This window comes from Oryzias latipes, chromosome 24, assembly GCF_002234675.1.
Source record: "Oryzias latipes chromosome 24, ASM223467v1".
NCBI classification, from domain to species: Eukaryota; Metazoa; Chordata; class Actinopteri; order Beloniformes; family Adrianichthyidae; genus Oryzias; species Oryzias latipes.
Window position 1 is genome coordinate 16,413,327 of NC_019882.2, and position 12,051 is coordinate 16,425,377.

Below are 12,051 nucleotides of genomic sequence, written 5' to 3' on the forward strand. Positions count from 1 at the left end.
TTCTACCATTTGCTCTTCTCCTCCTGGTTGAGCAGCATAGAAGACCTTGTAGCTTCGGACATTTCCCACAGCTGGATCCCAGCGAACCGTCAGCGTGCTAATGGTGGGATCAATCACTTTCAAGTTTTTAACTCCACCCAATGGATCTAAGAAGGAGAATCAGGAATGAATTACAGCTCAGAGGATTAAAGTATTTCAAGTTAGACTGCCATGAAAAAAATAAATTAAAACAGAAATTGAAACCAGAAAGTGTCTTATGTAACTAGACTTGAATGTTTGAAGATGTAAGATAAGCATCAATCAAAAACCTTTTTTTTTCAGCATTCTTTTAACTTTAAATGTAGTTTAAGCCATAATACGTCTCAGACAATGTTTTCTTAATTGTGTGTCAATAATTTGCAATTAATTCTGAAAATGATTGCAAATGTGTTTGTGCAACACTTACTTGTCCGTCCGTTCTCAGACAGCATCTTGCCCTCCATCTCAGGGTAGACAGGCACCACAGACACAGTGTACTCCGTGTCTGGCTCCAAGTTCTTCAGAACAGTGTTGGTTACAGTTCCAGAAACCTGATCCTAATTTTAGGGAAGAAAAAAAAAGTCAAAACATAACATGCAACATTCTGTAAATAATTTCCTGCAGTGCAGTACAGGAACAGTAACTGCTCAGGATAGATGAGGCCACTTTGAACCCCGTAATTTAGTCTTTTGAATGCTTCTGTTTCGAAATGGCAGTTGAAATAACTTTTGTTTACTGCCCATTTTTTGTTACACTTGATTTTACAGTGATGCTATTTAATTTTGGATTTATGGAACAAAACAACATTACATTAATCTTGTTTTGTTCCATAAAAAACTGTTCAAACTCTCCTTCTAAAAACAATAATTTTTCTTACAGTTTTTATATTTCATTACTGAACACTAAAACTTTTAAAAACAAACAGATGAGTTGTCATCACCATCTTTGTTTCACTTATAGCCGGATGCTTTACTTTTGTGCTTAAATGACTAAGAACTGTTGTCACAATTAACATTTGCTCATCTTGTATGTGCTTACACTATAAACTTTACATTTTTATGTTAGTAGGGATTTTATCATGATATGCAAGTAAACACTCTTCTGTTTAAAATATTAAAATGTGGCAGATAAATAGCACATGCAGCATGAAATTAATAATAAAATAGAGATCATCCTAACTTTCCCTTAAGGTCTAAAATGTATTTCATATTTTTGAAACCATGATAAAAAAGTTGCTGTCTAAGTGGTATGTTTTTCTATCTTTTCTATGCTAATTCAGAATATTTTAGCCTATTTCTCAGACTAACAATTATTTACAAAAACACTTTGCTTCTAATTAAAGGTTAATCAATATTTATATATGAATATGTATTTTTTTATGTTCAAATATTAGGATTTTAATATGAGAAAGGATAGTTAGATTTTATGAATTACATTTGGAGTACCACAGGGAAGCTTTTTGGGTCCCCTGTACTTTTTTCCTTTTACAATTTGAGATTGTATTTCGATTTCAGTGTTTCTGCAGTTACATAAGCACAGAAAACAATATTTGTTCCTGTTATCTGTTCTGGTTTTATGAATTATAGCATACAGTAGTATGTGTTTGTTCAGAGAAGAGGATTTCTTAAGTGAGCTTTTAAGACATGTCCAACTTGTATACATAAATGGACCACTGTGCTCTAAAGGAAACACATTTGCACGAGTTTGATAAAATGCAAACACAAATTCTACTTGTGCAAACTGCACAAGAAAGAGAAATACATCAGCTTTTACTGCATGAATCAAGAAAAAATACAACAACTTTTGTTTTATCGGGATTTGGTCCCAATGTGACAAAGAATAGGATCAAACAGTTACTGCAATTATAAAATAATAGTTTTGGCTGAAAATCAAAAATTGCAATGTGTTCCTGACTATTAGATTTTAAATTAAGAACATCTTGTTTTGAAAATATAACACATATGGATACTTTGGTAAATGTGTTGGAATGAAATCTTACCACGTCGCTTTCTCCTCCAGCAGTTGGAACCCATATCACTACATACTCCCGCACATTTCCCTCAGGGGGGTCCCAGCGGACGTTTAAAGTGCTGGTGGTGGGATCTGTAACCTGTAGATTCCTCACGGAGCCAAGCGGCTCTAAACAGACACACACACACACAAATGAGAGATCTGTTATCCCATCTGAACTATAGGTTATTCAGCAACTGTTTGTATAAAAGCTGTATCATGCTTTTTACAAGTCTGAAAAACTACTTATCCACATTGCAAAATACAAAAAGTGATGCTTTTTACGAAACTATCATCTTCTAGTTACTCACTTGTCTTGCCAATGTCAGATGAGCTTGGTCCATCTCCCTCTGCATACATAGGGACCACAGTGATGCGGTAGCGAGTGTCAGGAAGGAGTTTCTCAAGGACAGTTGTGGTTGTGCTCTCAGACACTTGTTCCTGTAAAAGACAATGAGTTAATGAGTTAAACAGTCATCCTAAAAGCTAAAAGCTGGAAGTTGTTATGGAATGCCCTGAAAAAATGTAGGTTTGTTGACAAAATCCAAGGAATCTCTTTAAAGATTCTCTGTCATCTAGATCATGTCATCACAGGAGTCTGTTCTCTATATTTTGGAGGTTATAGTTTGAAAATACTCAAGCTACCAGTGAACATCTCTGATAGGAAGTTATTTTATTTAGTCAGAAAAAAAAGCTATAAGGTCATTTGCAGAAGTACATAATTAGATCCAATACAACATGGTTTTTGAACAACCAACAAAGTAGGTAGGGATGAATTACATTTTTCTTGACAGACATAAGGCAAAATGGTTATGTCATTGTTGGTGTAAATGTTCAAACAGAAACCTAGTTTTTCCTTTGATTCTTTACACAAACGCCCACAAGTTAACCTGCTTCGAGCCTTCGGCAACGGAAAGGGGAAGGGGGGGTGGGGTTGCTCTGCACCAACAGTCCCGCCCACAACTCAGAGGCGAAGTTTTAAAGAACTACTGGTACTTCTGCTCTGCAGAATCTATGTCCTAGAACACAACACAGTTATTAAAATCTTACCAAAAAACGGCGCAATCATAATAAAAAGACCAATGGGAATGGCTGTCCTGTCGTCCGGAGACATTTAGACATCGTCCAATCAGAGCTTTAGCCGGCCGACGATTTGGCAGCCTCCGCCCTGTGGCCACCCAGCTCTTACCCGATTTTGTAAAGGCGCCATTCCTGCCTGACTGACTGCTGCCATCTGCATTCATGACTACGCAAACATCAAGGATAGGGAGCTAATCTTGAAGATTCTACCAATGGCTCCCCATTGTGCGATGGGACTTGTATATTTGACCGTAGCATAAATCATTCAAGACATATTAGTCAACTCATTTCATTTCATAATCAGGAGGATAAAAAAAAACATCAAAACTAACAAAAAGCTAAACTATTTCATATATTTAAAGTTAACTGTAGTTAAAGGTCATTAACTTACTAACAGCTTTACTGAACATAGATAACAGAAGTTTAGCGTCCAGTTTGATATAATAAACCAGAATTCAGCTAAAGTTGTGAAACCTCTTTGAATATCCTTCCAAGCATGCTTTTGATTTTTCAACAGTGTTTAAAGCTGGTTTGATTCCCCTGTCGTGCATTCCTTGCTGATCCAAACATAAGCAGATGGTGCTAAACACAGGACCCAGGACTCAGCAGGGTAGTGTTCAAATGTGATCCCAGAGTCTACAAACAAAGCAGGGATGCAGAGTTGAATGCAAATAGGAGGAAGGAGTGGATCATATCAAAGGGTCACAGTCTGATCTGTTTTGAGTTAACCTAGAGGCTGGTTCAGAGGAAAAAAAATCTAGTTTTTAAGGTTGCATGTCTCTAGTCAGCTGCCAGATCACAAACTTGTAACTTAATGCAACTTTAATTTTCCTCAAAATCCCTGTTTTAACTTTAAGTAGCATTTGAATGAAGGTAGTTTCAAATCCATGCAATTACTGACTTTGGCCTGAAACCCTATTATAGCTGCTGCATTGGAAGAGGATGCTCTCACCACGATCTCTAGTCCTCCATCTACAGGAACGTAGATAATTTTGTACCCCTGAACGTTCCCACCAGCAGGATTCCAGTTCACTGTGAGAGTGGTGATGGTCGGCTTGGTCACTGTCATGCCGCTGACGCCACTCAAAGGCACTGCCGTGAATAATAAACAGTAAAATCATGAATTGTCAAATTTAGTTTCAGATTAAAACGTAAAAATGAAGGAACGAGTGAAACTCACAGGTCTTTCCATTCTCCGACTGGCGTTTTCCTTCACGGGCAGGATACGAAGGCACCACAGACACTGTGTATTGGGTGTCTGACATCAGGTTCCTGAGAACGATGGAGGTGATGCCTGCAGGAACTTGTTCCTTTTGAACAGGAAGAAGAAAGAGGTCTTCAATGTAAACTCACTTGCCTTTATTAAAAACACACCCTGCATTTTTGGTGTTTTTAGCAAGTTCTTGTAGCATTTTTTCTGATGACGGAGGACAAGAAATGTAAGCAGGAAATTGCATTTATCCATGTCAACAGTCCACCTACAACTCAAAAATGAAATTCTAATGAACTCCTGCTGCTCTGCAGAAACAATGTCCTAGATTTTTTTTTTTTTGGGATAAAAGCATAATTAAAAGACCACTGGGAATGGTTTGAAAATAGATCAAAAGATGATCGGAATGGGACTTTAATAACATGCAGGCAATACAGAAAATGTCTTCATCATACCATCTGCTCTGTCCCGCCAGCAGTGGGCACATAGAAAACCTTGTAGAAGCGGACAGCTCCATCAGCCGGTTCCCAGTTGACGTTCAGGGATGTCATAGTGGGGTCTGTCACCCTTAAATTCTTAACTCCTCCCAGAGGCCCTACAAAGGCAGACATTTAAGGTGCTATTGAATTATGGGAAAAGCAACAAAAAATAAAATTCCTAAGACAGAAAGACACCCAAGAAATAGAGGTTCCACTCTGACACAGACTTTAGATCTTCTGCTTTTACATGTTTCTTCTATTTCTATCATGGGTTTTGCTTTTCTTGGTTATTTTTGTTCATAGAAGAAGCCAAATGAGATTACGAGGCTTAAAAATTCAGAGCTGTTTGTTACTAATGGTGGTGCCTGTTTTTTGCTCGTTTTCCAGCTGCCAATCTCTCCTGTGGTCTGTATGATTTACCTGATGCAGTAAATCATGCACGGATAGCTGAACAATAAACGTGGTGCTGAATCTTGAAGGAACCAAATACAGAAAAGTGAGTTCCATCAAGGGAATTCTTACTTGTTTTTCCATTTTCAGTCATAACCTTTCCATCTCCTTCGGGGTAAACTGGCACCAACGAGACAGTGTAGAGGGTGTCAGGCTGCAGCCCTCGCAGGATGGTGGTGATGGTGCCTGCTGACACTGTTTCCTGAATTTAAAAACACCCTAATTAGTTTCCTTTTGACATTAAATTGAGGGGGAAACATGCATAAAGCTGTCAAAGAATTCATAAAGAGCTTGAGATGACATGGAAACTTCGGATAAAGCAGATAGATGACTTCTGCATTTTAGATGTGACTCCCTGAGATGCCACCTGACAGGAAGTGGGTTAGGGTCCTACCAGTCCTACCATGCTCTCGGCTCCTCCAGCAGCAGGAACATAAACGACTTTGTACTCCTTTACTCGTCCTTCAGCGGGCTCCCAGCGCACGTTCAGAGTAGTTATGGTTGGATTCAACACCTGCAGGTTCCTCACTCCGCCTAGAGGCTCTGGAGGAGTGCCAAAACAGGGAAATAGTTAGCAGAATTGAGAAGGAATAAATCTTCTATTATTACTTCCACTTGTTGAATCCTTGCAACATTTACAGCTGTGAATCTCAGTGTAGAACTAATAGTTTCTTTTGGAAAATTACCAAAATTCCTATCATTGCAGCAGCAGATAGCCAACTTCACAAGCTGTCCTGACTACAGCATGGTATAAACGGTATTTTAGGTGTCATCTTACTAGTTTTTCCTTCTCCAGAGATATCTTTTTTGACTCCAGAGGGATAGACAGCAGACACAGTGACGGAGTACGGTGTATCAGGCTGCAGCTTCTGCAGGACCACTGTCGTCTTCTTAGCTCCAACCTCCAGCTGTTTACACACAAGAGTAAGCAGATGTTGACTTCTTACTGACATGAAAATGACTGCCACAAACAATAATTCATACAAAAATGTGAATAGGAAGTTTACCTGCTTTATGAAAATGGGAAATTGTGGATCACCTTCAAGAATTTTTAAACTAAATCTGAATTGTTCATTAGTATCCATTTAAGTGAAGTCAAGACATTTTATACCAATTTCTATTTTTTTCATTTTTTTTATTTCTGTATTTTAAGTAATACACATGTAATTGTCATTTTTCATATAAGTTAACACGAACGTTGAGTTTGTACATTACTATGTTTTTTAACATTTAACCACAAAGTTTTGAAACAGAACATTTTTTAAATATTATGTTGTTTCACTGGAACAGAAAAAAAAAGTGTCAATCAACAGCTTACTAAAATAATGTGTCTAAATTTCAGATTCTTCCCGTATATGTGTGTATGTATCTACTCCAGAAATGCAAATTCCAAGACTAAAATTGTAAACGTTTCAGGTTTAATTTCATACCTTTATGTGATCATTAAAAACACAAAAAATGAATAAAGGCCCCTGAATCTGGGCATTATTTGCTAATGAGAAAATGTTGCCCAAAAGTCAAACACCTAAACACCACATCTGATCCATGTCAGATTTTAACAACATGCCTGCGGACAAATGACAAAATCCCAGATGCTTGAAATTGTCTGGTGAAATAAATCAGCTAAGGTAGAGAGGATGTGCGATCAAAGCAGGCAAAGTCCCCCTGCTGACATGTTTCACCAAGAAGTGTATGACGGTAAAACTGCCAAATCTTCTCAGACACAGAAATTTTTCTGGTGCCTCTAGGTATTTTCTAGTGCTTAGCATTTGTGTGATCACGAAGAAGGAATTTAATCCATGTGGGCCAAACAGAAGCCAATGAGCAGCAGGACGTCATTGTAAACACAAAGAGAGGGGCTTCCAGAAACACGCTCAAACCTTAATTTTTGTATAAAATATTGATATGTATAAAAATGATCTTTGGAACGCCCTTTATGATTTAGAATGAATGCTTTAATTCAGTTTCATAGCAAGAAATCCCACATGTTGCCTCCACATTCTGCCAAATAGTGGTGCAGACTTTAAGGTGTGCAACAAGGTATTTTCTGACCAGGATTGCCCTTTTTCTGTTGCTGACGACAACACAAACCGTTTTAAAATATAGAAACTCACAGTCTGAGGCTCGCCGCCAGCGATGGGCCTGTATGTGACCTGGTAGTTCTTGACAGGGCCAGGGGCTAGATCCCATTTGACTGTCAGTGTGGTAGTAGTGGCGTTAAAAATCCTCAAGTTTCGAGGAGGCCCTGCCGCCACTGGAAGCACAAAGATACAACTAGTAAGATGACCATTAAACAGAGAGAGGACATGAAAAACAACATGAAGAGAGGAAGGATGATGATGATGATGGCACTGATGCTCAAACAGTCCAGTGGGTCATGGAGCTGCAAGGATGACCTTTAGATTGGAAGCAGCAGAGTAATGAAGTTAAAGACCCACTCCGATCATCTTTTGATGTGTTGTTCTTCTAAGAAGTTTCTGCAGAGCAGCAGGAGTTCATTAAAAATGTGCTTCTGAGTTGTGGGCGGGACCTATGGCGCAAAGCCACCCCACCCCCCTTTCCCTACCTGTTGCTGAGAGCTCTCTGTTTAAGCAGGGCAGGGAGCTTTTGGCCAGCCCACTGTAGTTTCTACATCAATCTATTTTTAAAATGCTTTTTTTCATCTGCTCCTGATTCATGATTGGAATAAAGAAATACAATGCAGAATCAATTCAGTCCTCATTAGAAAAATGCCACAAGAACATGTTAAAAACTCCCAAAACACCATTTTGATCAGAGTGGGTCTTTAAAAATAGAAGGAGCAAAGAAGTCAGTGAAGATGATCTCAGTTCAGAGAGGTTTATAACCATTTAGGTTGATCAAGCGTGGATTAACACAAAAAAAATCAATAATAGTTTTTTAAAAAAAAGGTTAATGGAAATGACAAACTTGCTTTGCTGAGTGGGTTCACTGACTTCCAGCTCCCTAATTGCTTAACCAAGCAACAACATGCAACAACATTTACATGATGATGACTCGTGGGAATAAAATGATGTTACACAATGAGATGAATGTGACAACACAAATGAACGCAGCTGTGAAGAGGTCAAACACAAATGAACAAAAACACAACACACTGGAAAGTCACTGCTTGATGTTCACACCCCATCTTAGGTGGCAACTTCTATAAGCTCTAGTGTGATTTATGGGTAATGATAAGGTGTCTTAAGGCAACTAGAGGCTAAAGAAGAAATCTCCTTAAACTATCCCTGATATTTCTGGTGGTGTGAACACAGTGAAACACTCATTTTCATGCGATGAAGACAGAGAGAGTGATTCTAACAACATGATGTGGTCCGTGTTACCATTCCACACACAATCATGATTAACACAATGAAAAGGAGCCAGTCCTTCTCATGTCACATACCATCTGGAGCCTTCAACACTAGAAGGAAACGTCAAGAGAACAACAGTTATTGTACCGCGAAATGACAGCTGAATAATGACTTGATGCTGTTTGGGAAGACAAAGAGACCACCAAGGTCACAGCGGCAAGCTTACATGTACGCTCCGTCCCGATCAAGTCCTCGCTCTCCGACTCATCTGGATAGATGGCTGTGACAGTGACCATGTATTCGGTGTCGGGGTCCAAGTTTTCAGGAACAAAGGTGAGCATGTCATTGGCCAGAATTTCCTGATGGTTCATGAAAACAAAACAAATGGGTGAGTCTGATTCCAAAACAATATGAAAAGAGCATTCACTGCAAAAATGTCAAATTCACAAAAAAGACAGGGTTTTACTTAAAAGCTGGTTTCAAACGGTTTTAAATGGCTAAAAACGGCATAATTATAATTAAAAGGCCACTGGGAAAGCTTTAAAAATGGATCAGAAGATGATCGGAGTTAGACTATAATAAATTTACAGTTTCTCTAAACACCATCACACACAAAAATGCAGGAATACTTGTGAAAAAAAATGTATGAACGCACCAAAAAGCATTTTGACAAAACCTCACTTACGTTATCTCAAGACTAAACTGAAGTGATTAAACAATGTATGTTGATAAGCTATCCTGATCTATGTACGGTATTTGACCTACATATACAAAGTCGTTCTCCCCTTTCTTGGTCCATCCGATGCGGTATAGGGCCACGTCCGGGGCCCCGTGTTCCCAAGTGGCTCTGAACGAGGTCTGCGTCACCTCAGAAAACCTCAGGTTCTTTGGAGCTGGAACAACATCTAGTCAAGGAAAAAAAAAAACTGAATAATGATAAAAACATACTACAGACAACAGATAGAGAAAGGTGACAGATTATGTATAAATACTAGATGAGAATTAAGAGCCAATTTGGTCAAATTAGACTCAAAGACGATTACGTTTATTATGTTAAAGACTTTGATAAAATAGTCCCATAAAATAATGAAATATTACTTATTGAAAATTATTCAAATGTATTATCCTGGATCAGTGGCGGTTTTAGATATGGGCGATATGGGCGGTCGCCCCGGGCGGCACTTCATAGGGGGCGGCATTTGCCGTGCCTGATGCGTGCCTTATTCATATGCGTTACTCATATTGTGCTACGACATTCAAAGAGGAAGCTTGCAGCTTTTAATTTGAAATTGCTTCAACTGCCGACACTTAACACTTTTACATTGACACATCAGACTGTTAAGAATGTCTTCATTCTCTTTGCTCTTCACAGTTATGGTGCAAAAAAAAAAAAAATAAATAAAAAGATGAAATAACTCAGAGTGAAAAAACGTAAAACAGGCACATGAAAAGGAATTGGGCAGAACAAACACCCGTGCTCAACTCAATTTCGACAAAAGCAGGCAATGGGGATTATTTCCCACAATACTTTGCTCTGACACGGCAGACCCGACACGCACGTGACCACCGCCCTCTGCTGCAAGACGCTTGCGGCCACACCTCTTTGCTGTAGTCTTTGGAACATTAGTCAAAAAACTCGAGAGGGGGGCGCAACTCGCCGGTGGCTGGCTGAATTACACTAACAGGCGTGAGGGGAGTCTTTTTCTATCTGACAATCAACTCTGGGCCGCAGCTGCGCCTCCCGTCATAGAGACGGAGCCGCGTGTGTCAGAGGGAAGGGGAGGGGGAGGGGGGATGAGCGCAGACCATTTTTTATGGATTGAGGTTTTTTGGAGGATTTCTGCTGTTGGTGTTGCACAAATTTAGGGAAATGCCAAATATTTTTGGAGTAACCCCACTGACGAGTTCTATGATTTAGTCTTTAATGTTTTATAAGACCTAAACATATTAATCACAATAAGTTTTTTTTTTTAGATCTAATCCCTCTGATATGTTTCACAAAGACACACACAGGGCGTCACACATTAAGAAATTATTGTTAAAAATGAAGCAGGAGTCCGGCTCTAAAAAAAATGCTCTAAAAAATGATAAAAGAGCAAAAAAAATGGAATTATTTGATTTGTAATTTCTTATTAATATTTCCAGGCTTTCTTTGTTTTGTTCTGCAGCATGTTCATATTTGTATAATTTTGACAGAATATATTTCTATGGGGAGCAACATATTATTTAAGGTTTAACTTGTGTTCCTGTTTTTATTCATATTTATGTTCAAAAAGTTCAGTTTAAAAGGTTTAAAAGTTTAGCTTTAGTGTGTTCATTAAATGTTTATCTTCTTCGGCCCAAAACCTTAAGCGTGTTTTTAACTTAGGCCCCCTGTGTGACTTAGTTTGACCCCCCTGTAATATGAGTCTAGAACATTCATGCATTTTTTTTGTGTAAAATAGCTAAATAGAAGATAGGGAACACAACAGGATGTTGTCAAATTTTGTATGTGTGTGTGTGGGGGGGGGGGGGGGGGGGGGGGGGCGCCTGTGGGGTTACTCGCCCAGGGAGTAAGTCAGTGTAGAACCGCCACTGTCCTGGATACTATTTATTTCTATTTGGAGACTTCTAGGCATCACCTAGGCATCACATTAAAATAAAATTGGAACACCTGAAAAAATGTTTTTTGATTTGTTCTTTCATAAAAATTACATATATATGTATAAAGGATAATTTAAAAAAAAGCATGAACCCACCTGTTATGGCACTTCCAAGCATCGGGGCTCCAGTCCCAGCGTCATATACAGGAACAACAGCAACATCATACTCGGTCTGCGAAATGAGGCTGGACAAATCCAAGGTTGTGATATCCCCATTGACTTCCACCTGCAAATCAGACCTATATTTAGTGGGACTATCATGTGAAAAGTGAAGGGAAAAAGCAGGAGGTAGATGGGGTTAAAATCTCCTATAGAATATTTAAAAAATGTATTTTTAATGATTTTAGTTTTGTTTAACCATAAAAATGCAAAGAAAGTGGAGAAAATCCAATCAAGTTTATTTTTTTGGTTTATTACAGATTTTTTTAATTCATCAACAAAGCATAATGTGGTTTGGGAAAGAATTTTGAGTTTAACTTTTAAAAACAAAAAAACAAAACAAAAAAAAAAAAAAGCTGACTTAAAACACATAAAACAAACCAACCCTTCAGAAAATGTCTGGAAAAAACAAATAAATCACAGGAAAACTTTCATGTTGTAGCAATAATGATTGTTTTTTCTTCTTGTCAGGTTTCCCATTCCAGGGGAAAAGTGGTCGGGCAGCAGCTGTTAAAAAAAACTCTAAGGACGTAAATCTACTGTGAGCTCTTCTTAAATAAACAAAAACACCTTTTAGAAAAATCCTTAAAAGTAGTAAAATGTCATTTATCAGAAATTTCTGCTAATTAAAACCAAAAAGCTTTCCCTTAAACTGACATTTAAGTAAACACAAAACCAAAAAATATATA

General features: G+C 38.3%; 1 protein-coding gene across 4 annotated transcripts in view; it reads right to left on the reverse strand.

Moving 5' to 3' along the window:
- Positions 1–12,051, reverse strand: part of LOC101172377 (collagen alpha-1(XII) chain) — a 96,824-nt gene that overhangs the window by 42,614 nt on the left and 42,159 nt on the right. For 3 of the 4 annotated variants that reach the window (XM_023952714.1, XM_023952717.1, XM_023952716.1), the window contains 15 exons: positions 11,300–11,429; positions 9,327–9,466; positions 8,788–8,920; positions 8,654–8,671; positions 7,362–7,501; positions 6,026–6,155; positions 5,651–5,790; positions 5,320–5,449; positions 4,774–4,913; positions 4,289–4,418; positions 4,061–4,200; positions 2,340–2,469; positions 2,018–2,157; positions 446–575; positions 7–146 (listed from right to left, as the gene is read on the reverse strand). In XM_023952714.1, coding sequence (XP_023808482.1) covers positions 7–146; positions 446–575; positions 2,018–2,157; positions 2,340–2,469; positions 4,061–4,200; positions 4,289–4,418; positions 4,774–4,913; positions 5,320–5,449; positions 5,651–5,790; positions 6,026–6,155; positions 7,362–7,501; positions 8,654–8,671; positions 8,788–8,920; positions 9,327–9,466; positions 11,300–11,429 — 1,911 coding nt within the window. The remainder of the gene's footprint in view (positions 1–6; positions 147–445; positions 576–2,017; positions 2,158–2,339; positions 2,470–4,060; positions 4,201–4,288; positions 4,419–4,773; positions 4,914–5,319; positions 5,450–5,650; positions 5,791–6,025; positions 6,156–7,361; positions 7,502–8,653; positions 8,672–8,787; positions 8,921–9,326; positions 9,467–11,299; positions 11,430–12,051) is intronic. The other variant, XM_023952715.1, reaches the window with a different exon arrangement.